Genomic DNA, 18,901 nt, shown 5'->3' with positions numbered 1-18,901 from the left:
GTGGGTCACAGTTCTAACCTAACCTAACCCACTTTTTGGTAGCAGTTCGTCTGTGTATGGATCGCAGTTTTAATCTAACCTAACCCACTTTTTGGTAGCAGTTCGTCTGTGTAGAGGTCGCAGTTCTAACCTAACCCAACCCACTTTTTAGTAGCAGTTCGTCTGTGTAGGGGTCGCTGTTCTAACCTAACCTAACCACTTTTTGGTAGCAGTTCGTTTGTATGCTGGTCGCAGTTCTAACCTAACCTAACCCACTTTTTAGGAGCAGTTCGTCTATTTATGGATCGCTTCGCTGTCTCATGAGACTGGTCAAAAGCGCTGTGCATGAGGTGCGGTGTGCAGGGGGTTTATCGTGAGGAGCTACTAAATTTGGTGTTATTATATTTGGTAATATACCTATATGCATATTTTTTGGTAATCCATTATTTATTTAGGTTACAAAAGTGCATTAATTTGGGGCTCAAAATCTGGTGCTCATTTACTATTTTTGGTGCTACTTTACTATTTAATGTAAACGGTTTACTAAAACTGGTGGCAGTTGTATAATTTTAAGTAACATTATTTTGGTGCTCAACTACTTTTTTTGGTCGCAATGGTTGGGGTACCAAAACTTTTTTTGGTGCTCATTTAAATAGTTGCCTATCTAAAATTCCAGAGGAGGCTACGAAGTCGTCAACTTTAAGTAAATAAAATATAAACGTAAAATGATACAAAACACGGCTTACGTCCACACTATGAATGGGTCTCGTGCACGAGTACGGTCTTCGCTGGCTCAAGGCTTACGTTTGCGGATGACAGACCGACACCGAGGCAACTGGCAATCCCTTTGCAAACTAGTTCCTCCACATACTCAAGCCAGACCTTGTGCAATGAGCACTATCAATAACCGTAATGAGGCGCACCGGCAGTAACCTAGCAATCTGAAATAGTAATTTAATAATCCAAGATATCTAAAATTCAAGAGGAGGGCTACGAAGTCGTCAACTTTAAGTAAATAAAATATAAACGTAAAATGATACAAAACACGTCTTACGTCCACACTATGAATGGGTCTCGTGCACGCGTACGGTCTTCGCTGGCTCAAGGCTTACGTTTGCGGATGACAGACCGACACGACACCGAGGCAACTGGCAATCCCTTTGCAACCTAGTTCCTCCACATACTCAAGCCAGACCTTGTGCAATGAGCACTATCAATAACCGTAATGAGGCGCACCGGCAGTAACCTAGCAATCTGAAGCTGTTAGTATCAATTCCAATGATATTCTACTTATATGACAGATGAAGTGTGTGGTAGGATTGGGAAAATATATAAATACGTATCAGCGCCAATTTTAGTTACTTATAGAAAAACTGCGGGGCACTTCTGGATGAGATTAGCCCAGGACCGGGATATGTGGCGTACACGAAGGGAGGCCTATGCTCAGCAGTGGGCGATTAATGGCTGAAATGATGATGATGATGATGAGAAAATATTAGCATAAACAAGCCATTTATTCGTGCGGGAAATAAATATGCAAATTATCTTTTATTATAGTAAGTTTATTACGTAGGCACGCGCAGTCGATCACTGGGTATTGAATATTACGTGGATTTTGTAACATTTTCCCATTCAACCGGTCGGGGAAAACCCGCGGTTTGTCCAAGAGGCGTAAGCGACCACTATGATGGTTTTTATACTTTGTTGTTACTATCATTGATTCAGTATTATGTTGATCGACTGGTTGGATGGTCCGTTGGTGTGAGAGTGCAAAAATGTGACAATAAGTTATTCCGTAATAATTTTAGTGACACAAAGTTTACCGTGCGTCATGGTTAGTTTCTATGTGATATCTATTGTTTGTGTGAAATGGGTTATTATTACTGGTACATTGACTCCATACGTGAGTATTATCATTAAATAAAACACTAATTTGTGTCGGTTATAGTTTGTGCCGGTTTACTGTTCAAGTCAAGTATATAAAAATAAAAAAAATGCTAAACATATCGAAAAATTGTAAATAATATGTATACAACATTGACAACTAAAGCTGCACTTATATCTTAACACTCCAGTGTGCGTAGCCGAATGCACAAACGCTCACGAAACGCTCACGTCACGATAATATCTCTTTCGTAGCTGTCTATCTCTATCGCTCTTGCGTATTGGCGCGACAAAGCCAGACTACATTTTCTGCAGCGTTTTTGTGGCGTTTCGTGTCGCAGAAATGCCATTCGGCTACGGGGCCTGGGTCGAGTTTAACAAAGTTACCAAAGTTACAAGTTTGATGTGCATTTGTGAGAATGTGACCCAGCAATAGTCTATTTTATACCTACCCTTTGCAGCAATTGCAGCACAGTCGCTATCACATATATCGGAGCGGTCAAAACTCTCATAATATCTCAACTCACATCTATTGCTCAGATATGTCTGATGGCGAAAGTACGAATCGATAAAGAATTCTCACGTAAATTTTTTTGTTGCCCAGTACATGCCATCTCGATAGCGGACCCGACGTTCGGCGTCGGCGTGGAGGAGATGTACCGGCAGCCGGCAGTGGCACCGCCGACGGCGCCGCAGCCTACCGGGGCTCCCAAGATGCCCTACGTGCGTATCATCGAGCAGCCGGCCGGCAAATCGTTGCGGTAAGTTTAAGTTAATACAATCAAATGCTGTGTGTGCGAGGTTCAATCCGAACGTCACCAATGAGTTTTCGGAGCATATGTACGAAATGTCATTTGATATTTGCCAGTCCGCTATTCTAAGAAAGTAAATTTTTAAGTCATTAACAAAGTTTACGTTCGATCTTAATTTCTAATATGTTCACTTATCCGAACTCCTCAAGTAATCAGTGAGATTAATCCTAAGTAAAATTAATTAAACATGCTCCAGTTTGGAGTGCTTACTATTAACATAACAAATCTCATGAGGAAGTTATAAAGGATTACGTATCATGTTTTATCAGTACGCATGACGCGACGGCTCGTGCATTCATCATTGCCGCGCTTCGGTCGTCGGACTAGACGCGACGTCCCTCAGTGACGTACCGCAGTATTTATACACCCTGCCGTCATACAACTATTTCACGTCTCGGATATTTCAGAGGCGATTATGTCAGCGGCGTCATTGAGACTGCAAATTGTAGAGAAAGGGTACACTAAAAGTCTGAAACCCTATGTATAATTGTTTATATTAATGTCGTTTATTAATTTGTTGCGATATGCACACATTTAATTATTTGGCTTCGCTATAAGGGGCAATCTCGCCAATCTCAAGTTAACATTTCCAAAATATTTGGTAAATAATGATGAACAACGGTATTAAGTTCATGTACATAATATGTAGATACCTATGAAATCATATTGACATAACTGTTGCTAACTTGCTAACTTTCTGGCTCCGATACCTACTTTCACAATATGTTTAGATTTGGAGGCCCATTGTGATTTAACATTTTGTTTTTGTTATGATACTACTTTGTCACGGTTCTGGGTTTGATCTGGGTTTAATCACTGAACCAACCAACCCATGACATAATCATAATCAAAACTGCAATATTGATAGTATTGATACCAGCGAGTACTTATCTACATTAGGTAGGTACCTACCTATAAGCATAATCTGAAGATAAAGTAGGCAATGCACGTTTCAGTTATCTCTAAATTTGACATAGATATCCCCAGGGATCTCAACAACGACCTTGCACTGCTATCATACATCTGGTCCTTGCGTCCTCCTTAACCAGATCGTGAGAACGTGTTTTTGTGGGTTTTCTTTTGCTGGTGGGTGGGTTTGGTTGGGTAGTGGGTTTTCCTGTTCGCGCCTTCTCAGTCTATCTGTCCCATCGGCTATCGGTCATACGAACTATTTGCGCGCCCACTGCCACTTTAGGCTCCTTAATACTTCTCTGAGGTAGGTATGTAAACAACTTTGGTTCATTCAGTCTTGTAGAGAAACCCTGAGCATAATTCGCTCCATTGATTTTAAGCTTTTTATGAAACCTAGCGTCAAGCGTGTGAGCGACCACATTTTTACTTCCGTAAGTAATCAGACTGACCTAAAACTAAAACCTACGTTTTTTTTTACAATATACAATAAAAAGGTTTTATTGGCCTTTAATTTTCGTTTGTTAGCTTAAAAGTGGTAGATCGTTTCCAGATGGCTGAGGCTTGACGTTTCATTTTACGACATCACATCGGTACGTATTGATCGGATCTGCACTGGTTATTTTGGGATAATTTCGGAATTACAGAAAAATCTCATAAATGAAGCAATCTTTCTTTACTAATAAATAGATACCTACTTGAACATTAGTTATAATAAATAGCCTGGGGGATTATCAGGCCTATACCTTTGTCGCCAGATGTAATGATTAGTGACTGACTCTTATAATGTGGAAACTAGTAACTACTCGTAGTCTTAGACCGTTTTCACATTATCCGATCCGATATCGGATGTCGGAAGGATTTCAATAGAAAAAATCCAAGATGGCGCCTGTAATGTATGGGATATCGGTCCGACATCCGATATCGGATCGGATAATGTGAAAACGCACTTAGGGCCCATTTAGACGGTACGAGAACTCGCATACGAGTTTTATTACATTGCGGTATTTGATGGCTGCGCACAATTGAATGTAATTGTTATATATTGAAACAAGTAATTAATTAATAAACTTTATTCAATATTATTTTGTAAGCTACATGACAACTGTGTATAAATACAAATGAGTTCGATTGACAGTTCGCATCGTTCTGGAAAGTCTAGAACCAGACCCAAGAAAAGAGTTCCGTTCCTGACAGTAACCTCAATGTAACTAAAATCGCATGCAAGTTCGCACGCCGTCTAAATCGGGCCTAAAAGCTCGGCCACACACGCGCGTTTTGAGAGCGCAGCGTTAGCGGAGCGCAATGATGGCGGTGCGCCGGACGGAGCAGGTTGCGAGCGTATTCAAAGCAGATCGGCGGCGCATTGCAACTGTAAACTTCTAATAAGTTTTGAATGACACATAAGAAATTAAAACAACATTTTGGAATAAAACAATTAGCGAAATGCTTAACATTTAATTCATATTCAAACAAGTCTGCTCACAATGCGCGCTGTGTGTGTGTGTGCATGTTATGTGTGACGGCGCGAGCGTATCGCTCGCATTCGCTCCGCTAACGCTACGCTATCAAAGCGCCCTATGAGTGGCCAATGAAATGAAATGAAATATTTATTTTCCAAGTATTTACTTGGAAAAAATAAATACTTGGAAAATAAATATTTCATTTCATTTCATTTCGAACCTTTAATGTGTCCTACATCTCACGGCGCGCAGATTTACATTCGACCACAGACATTGCAGCAGATGGTATTCGTACATTCGGGCTTACATCAAATTATTAGTTGGTAGTTCTGTTATTTATATTTTGGTAGTGATGATAATGTCAATTCAAAGTTTTCAACCTTGAAATACCTTGGGGTTTGGGGTCAATGTAAAGTACGTGTATAATAAATGAATTCTCATACAATTAATTATACGACCACCATTACTCAGAACAAATTTCTATGCTCATCATACAAATAAATTCCTTACCGGGATCCAAACCCAGGACCATCGACGTAGCAAGCAAGCAGGATCACTAACCTCTAGGCTAGGTAGACTGGTCGTCAATTAATTGTTATCAATGATTCTTTAATTAATAACAAACTACCTTGGGTTCGTTAGCCGATACGCCGCTTAATAGTGCTAAATACTGATGGCAACACACATTACGCGTTATCTGATTTTATTAAGGTCTACAAACGGTCAGCTAACTTTGCTGATGTCAGTACAAAGTAAAAAAAAAATGAGTAGGTATATAGCTAATACGCGTCAGCCATGCAGTGCCGCGGGTATTAAGCTAGCAAACAGGAAAAATATAGGAAGTATCGGAAGGCAAGCGATAGAAAAAAGCGATAATTTACCTGTAATGGCAGTAATAAAGGCTTCTGTCAATGGCTGGTAATTGGCGCGCCTATCTCACTCTGTCGATGATTGTATGTTTACTACAGTTTTGACTTGTCACGACTTTGTTCCACGGTACAAATAGAATAGTAGTTTGAAGTATTTTGCCGACAAAAGGTTAAGTTTCTGTTGCTGATTTTAACACAGGCACACATCATTGAAGCAGGTTATCTATCTGTTTGACTGTTAGGTACTACTTACTAAGAACAGTGAACTAGGAACGTTAGGAATGATCATCAGATATTTAACTGTGTTTGTATACGTTTCCTTTGTTTAGTGATGTTGGCACGGTCACGGATTTTAATTGTTTATCCTCTTTTAGTTCGTTTTATATTGGACACGTCATATCTTAGCTATTAAAATAACAAAAGTAGTGTGACACCTAAATGGCTCAACAATAGTCCTTGAGTGTACTTTTTTTTATACTACGTCGGTGGCAAACAAGCATACGTTCCGCCTGATGGAAACTGAACTACCACTGTTGGTAACTCAACTTTTAAATTCATTACGAAAAGCGAATCCTTGGTGTATATGTATGTAAATGATTAAAAGCCGCATCCGCCCAGTTGCTGAGAAATGTGTCCTGCCTGGTTGTCCCGGCAGTCCCGGCATCTCTCCGCCAAAATCTCATGGCATTTTAGATGTGACAAATATTACTATTAACTCCAATAATAAGTATTACAGCATTTAATTAATTGTTAGGTATTGTGTACAGGTTTCGATATGAGTGTGAAGGACGGTCAGCAGGCTCCATTCCCGGCGTGCACAGTACGCCGGAGAAGAAGACATACCCCACCATTGAGGTGGTCGGCTACACGGGCCGCTTCGTCGTGCTCGTGTCGTGCGTCACCAGAGATAAACCTTACAGGTAACATCTGACTGGGCTTTACACCAGAATAACCTATCTAAGCTTCCCACCAAAATTTTTAATGTTCAAGGCTTGGGAAAACGCCCGCCTTTTTGAAATCATAGCCATAATTTAAGACCCATTTATATGTCGTTAGACTGTTCGTACACAGTAGAGATGTTATAGGGATTAACTATTTAAACGCTGATATAGATAAATAGGAATCTAATTTTTAATTTGTAAAGAACTGGTTAGAAACATCTAAAGGACAGGCGTTTTTCCGGGCTTTATTAATGTTACTAGCTTTTACCCGCGGCTTCGCCCGCGTAATAAAAGTATTCTTATTGAAACGTTTACAAAAAATAAGATTTTCATTTGGATCCGTAGGTTTCTTTGTAGGTACATCTGTCCGCGATTATTTCCATTAAGGTAAAGCGGGGCAATTCTCGACGGGGGGGGGGGGGGGGGGGATTGTAACTGATCTATTTGCTGTACGGTCAGCCAAGAAAGTGGTTTACCAGTTTTCGACTCTATTGATTGAAAAGTGGTAAACCACTTTTTGGCTGACTGTACCTTACACATATTACTATTGTTTTAAAAGAAATTCTTGCAATGATTGTAGAATTGTTACACAGCGACCACAGCGTAGGTAGTAAGTACGAATATGTATGTATAAATATTTATACTGGGGAAACTTCATACAACCCACATAGCCAGTATCTCGACGCTATGTTCGTTAGGGTAAAAAGTACTTCCTTGCATTATCGCTTACAATTTTTTCCATTTTGCTTATACTTTATTGCAAACGTAAATATATAAACCGGCCAAGTTCGTGTCGGGCCACGCTCAGTGTAGGGTTCCGTAGTTTTCCGTATTTTTCTCAAAAACTACGGAACCTATCAAGTTCAAAACAATTTTCCTAGAAAGTCTTTATAAAGTTCTACTTTTGTGATTTTTTTCATATTTTTTAAACATATGGTTCAAAAGTTAGAGAGGGGGGGGACGCACTTTTTTTCCTTTAGGAGCGATTATTTCCGATAATATTAATATTATCAAAAAACGATCTTAGTAAACCCTTATTCATTTTTATATACCTATCCAACAATATATCACACGTTGGGGTTGTAATGAAAAAAAAAATATCAGCCCCCACTTTACATGTAGGGGGGGTACCATACTAAAACATTTTTTCCCATTTTTTATTTTTGCACTTTGTCGGCGTGATTGATATACATATTGGTACCAAATTTCAGCTTTCTAGTGCTAAGTTACTGAGATTATCCGCGGACGGACGGACAGACAGACATGGCGGAACTATAAGGGTTCCTAGTTGACTACGGAACCCTAAAAAGGCAAGCAAACAACGATCTTCTTGCAGCACATTGAATTTAATAGTTATTACGGATGCAGGATACTCGCCGATGCCTACTTAATCCCTTCCCACTGAGCCACCTGCATTCCCTATCCCTATCCCTATCCCTATCCCTATCCCTATCCCTATCCCTAACCCTGACCCTATCCCTAACCCTGACCCTATCCCGTTCCTGTCCCTGTCCCTGTCCCTAACCCTGGCTGTCTCTGTCCCTGTCCCTGTCCCTGTCCGTCCCCGTCCCTGTCCCTGTCCCTGTCCCTGTCCCTGTCCTTGCCCCTGTCAAATTATCATGCTAGGAGGTGAACTTTGAAAAATCCTTTCTTAGTGCTCCTCTAAGGAACTTCCGTGTCAATTTGAAATCTCTTGAACCAGAAGTAAAGATAAAAACTAAATCTATACTTATGGCTATTTTGGATATTTTAACCCCATTGCACAACAACAGGGGAGAAAATTCCTTTTGCACCTCATTAGATTTTAAAATCGTTGTATTTATCGTGATCAGCGACCCGATAAACCATAAAAACGATACCCATATTGTGTTTTTGACTTTACCCCCTTTGCACCCCTTTAGGGGTCAAATTTTCAAAAAAAACCTGAAACATGTATTTAGTCATATGTCTTTAGGAATCCTCCTGTGAAGTTTCGAATAAAATAGTCAAACTAATCTTGTTTCCCCATACAAACTTTGAACCCCCATTTCACCCTTTAAAAGGATAATTTTGAAAAATCCTTTCTTAGTGCTCCTCTACGCCATATAAGGAACGTATGTGCCAAATTTGACATCTCTAGGACCAGCGGTTTCGGCTGTGCGTTGATATGTCAGTCAGTCAGTCAATATCTTCTTTTATATATTTTTTTGATATTTAAACCCCATTGCACCACAACAGGGGAGAAGGTATTTCACTTCCGCCTCGTTAGATTTTACAAAACGTTGTATTTATCGTGATCAGCGACCCGATAAACCATAAAAACGATACCCATATTGATTTTTTGACTTTATCACCCCCTTTTCACCCTTTTGGGGGTTAAATTTTCAAAAAACCTGAAACACGTATTCAGTCATATGTCTTAAGGAATCTTCCTGTGAAGTTTCGAATAAAATAGTCAAACTAATCTTGTTTCCCCATACAAACTTTGAACCCCCATTTGACCCCCTTAGGAGGTGAATTTTGGAAAATCCTTTCTTAGTGCTCCTCTACACTATATAAGAAACCTACGTACCAAATTTGAAATCTCTAGGACCAGCGGTTTCGGCTGTGCGTTGATATGTCAGTCAGTCAGTCAGTCAGTCAGTCAGTCAGTCAGTCAGTCAGCTTCTTCTTTTATATATTTAGATATCGAGCGTGGATTACGAATTGTAGTTGTCCGAGCTGTATTGACGGATGAGATTCTATTTTCGTGGTGAAATAAACTGAACAAGCGCGATTTCGGACACGATACGAACACCTAATGAATATCTGTGTGAGTTAGTCAGTTGAGCAACTTTTCAGGATCAGGTTGGCTATAGTTCATCTAAAGTGTCCGTTTATTGCTTACTATAAGAGCTCGTAGTTATAAACGGCGACTTTAAAAAAAGGTTAGTTGTTAGTTTGTTTTATTCGGGGCAAGAACACAACATGACAAGTGTTAGGCCGGTTGCATCAAACCGTCTGTCACCGGTGAAGCGTTTTCAATATTGAATTACATTAGAAGTTCCAAAGAGTTGTGCTGCATGACGTTGATGTGTCTGTTAACTGTGGCCCTTAGTATTACTCCAGTTTTTGTCTTAACCCGTCTTCATTTTAATGTCTGTGGTGATTTCCCAGGCCGCACCCCCACAACCTGGTGGGCCGCGAGCCGCTGTGCAACCGCGGCGTGTGCACCGTGGAGTGCAACGCGGACACCTCCGTCGTGCAGTTCAGCAACCTCGGCATCCAGTGCGTCAAGCGCAAAGACATCGCGGAGGCTCTGCGCGTCAGGGAGGAGATCAAAGTGGACCCTTTCAAAAGTGAGTTTATCCTTACTGCATATTAAACGTATTCTAATGTGTATAGGTTTGACAATATTTCCACTTTTACTCAAACGGTACTATAAAATAGAACAAATTAACTGGGTTTGTGCATCATCACTGGAACTATAAAACTACAAATAAATAGCGGTGGTTCTACGCGTCAGAGAGGAGATCCAAGGCACACATTCAAGTGAATTTATCCTTACTCGTCATACTTATTCTTACGTGTATTGGTGCCTTGGTGCCTACATCAGTATTTCTACTTACACTCAAACGATTGGTCAACAATAAAACAGATTAAATACGCTATGTACTGTACGCGCATCAATAATGTCTTTGTGCTGTGTTTAGTAGGTATTTAATTTAACTGTGAGATCGTGGAAGGAAGGTAGCCGTCAAGAGACAAAAAATTATTAGTTGTTTTCCATTCCATTCTAATTCTATCTTGTAACAACTGCGAGTAGATATTCATTGTCTTTATACTAGGTATCAGGGTAGTTCGATGATTAATATTTTTTTAATATTTAAAGCTTAATCAGAAATAGTCGGTTGTTGCGTAATAAGCAGCATGAGTAGACCTACGCCAATGTAGGTATCCGCTTTGTCAAAACATAGTGACACACAGAGCTGAATCAGAGATTTACACAAACTAAAACCACAAACATACTTCGATAAAACACTTATACATTGACCTTAGAAAAGTAGTATAAATGTCTTCATGGATTTCGCGCGATATTTATAACGTTAAAAATGAAAATAATCGTCGACCCACAGGGCATTCCTCGACGATAGCGATAAAGGTCACTGATCTGTCTCGTCGCAGTCCGCGGGGCGAGTAGGTATATATTATGTTTACTCAATTTATATGATCAAACGCGTTTGTGCCGATATGTCACATGACTTTATGATTGACACATCTATGGTATTTTTATAACTGCAAATCCCACATCTAGTAAATTATCACATTCAAAGACGTGAATATAAAGCCAGTAACGGTGTAATATCAACCTTCCTGCAGTCTGACACAATTTACGACGGCACTTTGTACCAGCGTGGCGTTTAAAAGGTTCACAATAAAATATAAATCAATTCGTCGATTCTGCATGATGCGCCCAAACTATGTGAAACAACTACATATTTAAAAGGAAATATTAAAATATGATATCACACCATGCAAAGAACATATCGCATAGCTTGACTCATGTAAAAACAGTTAAAACCGCATAATTGAGTCGTTTTAACCGGTATCATCATTATAATTTCTGTTATATTTAATCTAATTTTCGTTACGCTCATGAAAGTCATAAAATAGATCTAGTTTAATCTTTGGTTACGATTTCTGGATTGCTGTAACAAACCCGCACACAATCCATCAATCAACAAAGCCCGACCAGATTAGATTCACTGCCAGTGGCGAATCGCGTTATTCTATCAATGTCCGTGGCGAGAACAACCGCTTCTATAACTGCTTTATGACCATTTTACTGTCCCACTTGGCTCGCGTGTACTGAGGGATTATGCACTACAGCAACGCACGATTTACCAGAAATACGTAAATAAGAGAAAACACTTAGCAATTCTGCGTATACCATACCTATAAACTAAATACTTTTCTATTCATACTCGGTCGCGGGAACACATGTTGCAACTTGCAAGTATTGCAGCCAAAATGCTTTTAGTAGGTACATAGGTAAGGGTACTTCATGCATAAGCATAATAAACGAGTAGCGTAGACATCAAGATATCGTAGAGATAGATAAAAGCAAATTTCTGTAGTCATAAAAACGATGCTTGTTTCTTAGTATAATTTTATTGCTACATTTGTTATGGTATCAAATCCCATTCTGCCGATCTGGTATAAGGCTGGCAATTAATAACCGAACTAAATAGATGGGTGCAGGTCATAGTTGAAAATAACACGATTGGCCGCAGCGCGTCATAGCTGAGAATAGCGGGACGAAAATACTTCTTTTGTAGCTCCAGCCGGCCCGAATGCCATTATCGGCCTAAGCCCTAATACCCCTGACTAATATATTAAACAAACATTTTTACTTCCTTCAATATTTTTTTGAACAGTCTTCGGTCAAGGACAGTTAGACCTTGATCAAAATTTCGGGTTTATATTGACATTACATGATTCTTAAATGAAATTTTAATTCGAACTATAATTTTTGGTACCTACTTATACGCACAAAACACCTTACAGACATTGTTACAACCATATGTTTAATGAAATAATCAAAATTTCATACCACATAGCAGAATATTTTGTTATAAAATAACTATAATTATTTTTGATAGGTATAGGCTACAAATCCAAGGGAAACTTTTAAACAAAGTTATATTTTTAGAGTAATTGAGATTTAAGATGTAAACCTGCGCGGTGGTCATATCCTATGTCGCAAGTTTTGCGAGCTACACCGTGACTTTTGTTCTTTCTAATAATCTGGCTTTATGCTCCCCCTTAAACAGATTTTATAGGTAATAATATAACTTTTACTATCCATAAATCTATTTTAAGATATTAAACTAACATCGACGAAATAAACCCGATCGTTAAGTAACGATTAATGGTTAACGATTTTTTCATACGAGTAATATATCCAAAACATCCATGAAAATGAAATGAATTATCAAATTATTTTATTATAGCATCTGCGCACAACTGTCTACAATTCTGCATACAATAATTATTAATATCCTTAATTAAATATCGTTTATATATTTTGGAATCTCTAATGGGACCGTCTTGACGTAGTGTAATGTACGTACCTAAAGTTAAAACATCTGTTTTATTCCAGCTGGCTTCAGCCACAAGAACCAACCCCAAAACATCGATCTGAACGCCGTCCGGCTGTGCTTCCAAGTGTACATCCCCGGCGGCAACACCAGCAAGATCAAGCAGGCGCTGGCCCCAGTGGTCTCTGACGTCATCTACGACAAGAAGGCCATGTGCGAGCTGCAGATCAACCGGCTCAGCACGTGCGCGGCCAGCGTGCGTGGCGGCACCGAGCTCATACTGCTCTGTGAGAAGGTAAAACTGCATACTATACAGACCAGTAGATATCTCGTTCAAGTGCTGCCAACAAATCCTATATAGAATCCACGACCTGACAAGGACAATAATTACTGAACTTCATTTTTAACGAATACATATATGTATAAAGAGAGCCATCTTCAATTCAACAGTCATCGATTGACGGTTAAAATTGGATTCACAATCGTTTACTTAATTAAACACTTGTTTTGTTCAGGTGACTCGCGACGACGTGGACGTGGTGTTCAGCCAGGCGTTCGACGACGGCTCCGTGTGGGAGGCGTCCGCCAACATCGTGCTCGTGCACAAGCAGGTCGCCATCGCCTTCCAAGCGCCGCCCTACCGAGACCCCACCTGCATGGAGAACGTGAAGGTAACATAGCAAGCTCTAAGGCTCGTGTCTACGTGACGCTTGGCTTGTACTTTCCTCTCTATTAAATCTATCTTACACTGAAAATCCTCTCTCAGGTGAAGATATTTCTGAAACGAGTATCGGACGGCGCCCGCAGCGCGCCGGTGGACTTCGAGTACACGCCCGACTACGCAGGTACCTCGCGCAAGGCGCTCCCCGACCGCGCCGTGCTCTCGCTGCTGCTCGCCGACCGCACCGACTCCAACAACAACGACGACAAGCGCGCCAGCTGCTCCAGCGACAGCGTCAGCGCCAGCGACTCCGGCGACAGCGGCGAGGCCGACATCGCCGACCTCAACGGCACCGCCTCCGACCCGCCGCTCGAGACCGAGAAGGGGCTCGACGAGCTCCTCGACCAGGTCGCGGAGCTCGACGAGATCTACACCGAGAACCGCACGCGGCTGCAGAACGCCGCCAGCGCGGAGAGCGAGGACGCCGACGACTTTAATGACGCCGGCACTTACACTAGCCTCCAGCTCGCGTTCAGGAACCCCGTTCTGATCTCCGAACCGGAGCAGTACGAGGACGTTCAGGTGCAGACGTACCGCGGCCCCATTATAGAATTTGCGCCCCTCAAGCGGGACACGGATGACGAGCGCGCCCCCCCTTTGCCTCCCAAACGCGTGCGTAAAACTCCTTCGGTCGAGGGTTTTAAAACGTCTCAGACGTCCGTGAACAGCTTCCTGAAGCCGGGTCGACAGTTACCTATAACTCGTAACTTAGATTCGAGCCGAACTGAACTGACCATGGCTAGAAGCGAGCCGGCGTTGCCGCCTGCGCCCAAGAAGCGTTCCTTCCTCTCCCGTCTCTTTAGACGAAGGAAAAATCGCCCGCCCCTAGTATTAAATCTGAAGGGAAAACGAGCAAGAAGAGTAAACCGGTGGGCCGCTCTGTCAGCAGCGTGTCCGGAGTGCGACCTTCCAAATTCAAATCCTCCGTGTCTCACACGTCCCTAAAAGATAACGCGTCCGGTACAGGTCTTAGCTATGCCGACAGCGTCACCCACATTTCGCTCCACGGGGATGACAATGAGAAGACGGCTTCTCAGACTCGTCTCTCCCGACCCGCGAGCCTACACCCCTTGCCGCCGACAGATGGTGATACCATCCTTGTAGCTGAAAGCGTTTTAGCCCTGGATGCCTCTCAGTTTAAAAAGCTCCAGGACGACTTGGATTTAACTGATGCCGAACATTATGCATTATACATGGCGGTCGCTCCGCATGCTACTGTGTCCGAGTTTGACGAAACTAGTTGTTACTATTCGCCGGTAGATGGAAGCAAATTTCAAAATTAACCGGCAGTAAGGGAGCTGAAACATGAACACGGGCTTTCAATTATTTTCTGACTATATTTAATACACTAGTCTGCAACTTGACAAATCTAGTCAGCCCCGTACTTAGCCAAATTTTTCTAGTATTTTTTCTTAGAATTAGTACCTTATTAGGTCTCTGCGCCAACTTTAAATTAGAATTACCATACACAATACAATACGTCAGTGCTACACTTAACGTATTTTAGACAGCTGCTAAGTAATTGTTTCCGTCCGATTATATTTCAAGTCTCGACGATTTGATAGGGCGCCATAAAACTTTGTTTGATAATATTACTCAAGTTCTCAAAATATGTCCGCTGATTTAATAATCGTTATATTCTGAATTCTGACATATCGATACCTATTTTTTCAATGGCGTGAGAGCTGCATGTTGCTGTTGAACATGGTACTTTTATTGTAATGTGTGTTAATATTTTTTTCTTGCTATGTTCTAGATTCGGATTATTTAAGTAATAAAAAGCGGAAGACGGCGCAGAATATAGATTCGTTCTTAGCTTCGTACAAGCAAGACAGTAAGTTTTGTATTGTATTTATAGTACTTAAACTACGTTACTTAGTAAGGGTGTTGGATTATACGATAAACAACTCATTAGTTGGCACTTCACTCATTTGTTTATTCATATGTGTGCTGCAGATAATATAATTATCAATAATTGTGGGACTTACGAATTGCCAATTAATGAGATGTTTTACTTTAAGGTATATTTTAAGAGTGGCTACAAAATAATCAATCATTTCGGACATGTGGAGATGTTTGCTTATTTCCTTATTAATGAAGCCAGTAAATAGTTAGCGTTATGGGAGCATGGACATTTATTTTTCCCCTCACTAGCTCGGAAACACGTGTTTTGTCCTTTAATACCAGCGGGTAAAAACGCATTTTATCCACTAGTGGGTAAAGTAATTTGACCTTGAATAAAGTCAAATTAACTGCTTTAAAATTGATAAAAGTAGGCGAATCTAGTAATAAAGATGATTTACCACCTGTGGAACTACTGGAAGCAGTGATAAACGCATTTTTTGCGTTGTAGTTTCCTCGCTATATTGAGGGGAAAAGTTTTGTGTTACACTCGGGTGCAAATGTATTTTACTTCTCGTGTGTTAAAAAACTCGCAAGTTCAGGATTCTATTCTCGAACCACTCGCTTCGCTCGTGGTTCAACTATAGAATCCTTTCACTTGCTCGTTTTTCAATTCCACACTCGGCGTTAAAATACAACTTTGCCCCCTTGTATAACAAATAACCATTATTCATTTATATATTTGCCACCTTTAAAGTAACCTGGCTGGGAGATCTAGTTGTACGTGTCTCAGGCAAATTTTGATAAGCAATACCTCAATATTGCCAAGACAATCACGATTTAATGTTTCAAATGCAGAACTTCAACTTATGATAAGTAGGGCGGAGTCTTTAATTCAGGAATTTCACTTAATTATTAGGAATCTCAGTTTATTATTAACATTAACTCGCGTATTGTTGAATATGGGTAACGGTGATATTGCCTTATCTCTCGATTTGCCTCGTATATTTTATTATTTTTATACAATGTTTACCAAGTGTAATTTTCGACAAAGCCACTATTATAACTGGCGCTTATATTCGCGTGCCCGCACGGTATCATACTCAACTCACACTACACAAAACGTGATAAGAGGACGTCTATCCTGCCATTCGTTCACTGTTTTATGTCGTTGCGTTAAACTTATTATACATATTTTACTTATAAGTCGTAATAATTAGTGCAGTATACTGCACATAGTCTAGATAATGTTTAATCAATGGTGGTGGTGTTACTAACCAATATGTACATTATACTATTAAGTATTTATTGTCGTGATTGTTTTTATTTATTTGTTGTTAATGTTAGGATAATTTTATTACTTATATTTACATTGAGTTCGGGTTCGATTCCCGGCTGGTTACGTTGATTTTTGGTTTTGGGACAAGAGTGTTGTTTGTGCATTTGGTTAAAGATAACTTATATAAAAAGAAGTTAGTTATTTTAAACGTTGAACTTTTGATTTATATTTTATTTAGTTTCGTTTTTTCTTGGGATATTTAATACGAGTTAAATGTATTTTTTTCGTGACTAAGTATGTATATTATGTCTGCGTTTTATCTTCGAAGAAAATCTGTAGGTATAGAAATTTACTGATACAGCATCACCGTTATACGCCTTTTTTTACATGTAACATAATAATTAATATCTGAGCGACCGAGCTTCGCTCGGTTCTGTTTCGTATCCTTGACATGTGTCGCCATCTAGTTCAAAAATGAATAGTACCTACATCGAGCGAAAGAATTCTCAGCCTTAACAACACAACTACTCCACACGAGATGGCGCGCGATTCGCCACAAAAACTCAGTGTATTTTTCTATTCATTTTAGCCTTGACCTGTGTCGCCATCTAGTGTTAGCAATAAATAGTACTTACATCGACCGAAAGAATTCTATCTTAACAGTACAACTACTGCACACGAGATGGCGCGCGAAGAAAAACACATGAAAACTCGAAAAGTCGCGTTTTCCGGGACCTAAGGATAAGTTAGACCGATTTTTCACCCCCAAAAACCCCCACATAACAAATTTCAGCGAAATCGTTAGAGCGATTAATTTCCGAGATCGTCAGTATAAATAAATATATAAATAAATAAATAAATAAATATACAAGAATTGCTCGTTTAAAGATATAAGATTATACACATCTCAAATAATGTCACGAAGAAAATAGTCGTCATACAGAATCAGTGTAATACTATGAAATATTAATATACTTTATTGTCATGCTTTTAAGCCTTAATTTTATGCATATATCCCTGTACTTGCAGTATCGTAACCATTATAGGGCATAATTTCAATATTCTGTATGAGACATAAAATAACCTAAAGGGTCTGTTGTAACAGAATCCTAAGTTAGAGCTAAGAGCCACTATGATCGCATAGTGTTGCACTCTGCAGTTCGGTGTTACAACTGTTACAAGTACAAAGTTTATTTCACTTTACTATTTGTATGCTAATGTGGATATGTGTGCTATTCTCAACGCCGTGTATTTTAGTTTCTCTATAATAAGCTAGTTTCCTATACATAAAATAAAATATTTTATGAAGTGCACGTAATAAAGCACCAAATAATTAGAAGAAGAATATGGACAGTAGTTATTTTGTAACATAATTTCTATTTAATAAGTCAAAGAGAAAGATATTAAGTAAATGAATTGACCGTGACGTCACTCCTCAGTATTTAATATTAATTCGTAGGAAACTAGCCTATTGTGTCGGTGGTGGCTGTGTATCACGCCTTCATACATGTAAATTAAATTTATATGTAACATTATTCAATCTTCATTTTGCCAACTTAGCAGTACACAATACAGCTTAGAAGTTATTAAGAAGCTTGAATTAGAGTCCAAATTGTACAAAGGTTCCAAATATATTTATATAAAATATTATAAAAGTATTCACCAATATTTTATAATACTTTGATACACGCAAAGTTAACGGTACTAATGGTGCGGGTGTGCTATGTGTGTAGGTGTTGAACGGTTATACAAATAAAACCCGAGGCAAGCAAGACATCTACACACCTGAATGCACTTTAAAGTAAGGTGAATCGAACATACCAGTATTGGTGCCAAATTTCCCAATTTTTATATGAAAAGGTACCTTCGCAGTGTGCGCGAACCTACATTTACGTATTGCAACAACACCACTAAAATATACATGTACGAAGTACAAATATACTAAGTAAAACATATCTACAATGAAATTTATTTGTATTGTTAGAAATTTTAGACGAATGTACAATATGCATAGACTCAATGTTTAGACCAGGCTGCAAAGCGATATAAGTACGAATACTATCATTTTGTAGTCGTTTAAATAGTCCTAGTTTTTACACTTTTATAACAATATATTTTTGGTACACGAGCTTGAGTGACATGG

The 18,901-nt window shown here is 39.6% G+C and overlaps 1 protein-coding gene across 2 annotated transcripts in view; it reads left to right on the top strand.

Moving 5' to 3' along the window:
• LOC125232585 (transcription factor p65) overlaps window positions 1-18,901 on the top strand; it is a 55,217-nt gene that overhangs the window by 29,701 nt on the left and 6,615 nt on the right. The window contains exons 3-9 of one of the 2 annotated variants that reach the window (XR_007177765.1): window positions 2,468-2,624; window positions 6,684-6,836; window positions 9,993-10,174; window positions 12,979-13,211; window positions 13,432-13,587; window positions 13,683-14,249; window positions 15,394-15,471. Coding sequence is in view for 1 of the 2 variants with exons in the window: in XM_048138314.1 (XP_047994271.1) it covers window positions 2,468-2,624; window positions 6,684-6,836; window positions 9,993-10,174; window positions 12,979-13,211; window positions 13,432-13,587; window positions 13,683-13,761; window positions 15,394-15,471 (1,038 nt within the window). In the remaining variant the exon portion in view is untranslated. The remainder of the gene's footprint in view (window positions 1-2,467; window positions 2,625-6,683; window positions 6,837-9,992; window positions 10,175-12,978; window positions 13,212-13,431; window positions 13,588-13,682; window positions 14,250-15,393; window positions 15,472-18,901) is intronic. The other variant, XM_048138314.1, reaches the window with a different exon arrangement.

Source organism: Leguminivora glycinivorella, chromosome 1 (assembly GCF_023078275.1).
Source record: "Leguminivora glycinivorella isolate SPB_JAAS2020 chromosome 1, LegGlyc_1.1, whole genome shotgun sequence".
Classification (NCBI taxonomy): Eukaryota; Metazoa; Arthropoda; class Insecta; order Lepidoptera; family Tortricidae; genus Leguminivora; species Leguminivora glycinivorella.
Note: the sequence above shows the minus strand (reverse complement) of the source record. Positions and strands in the feature narration are given on the sequence as shown.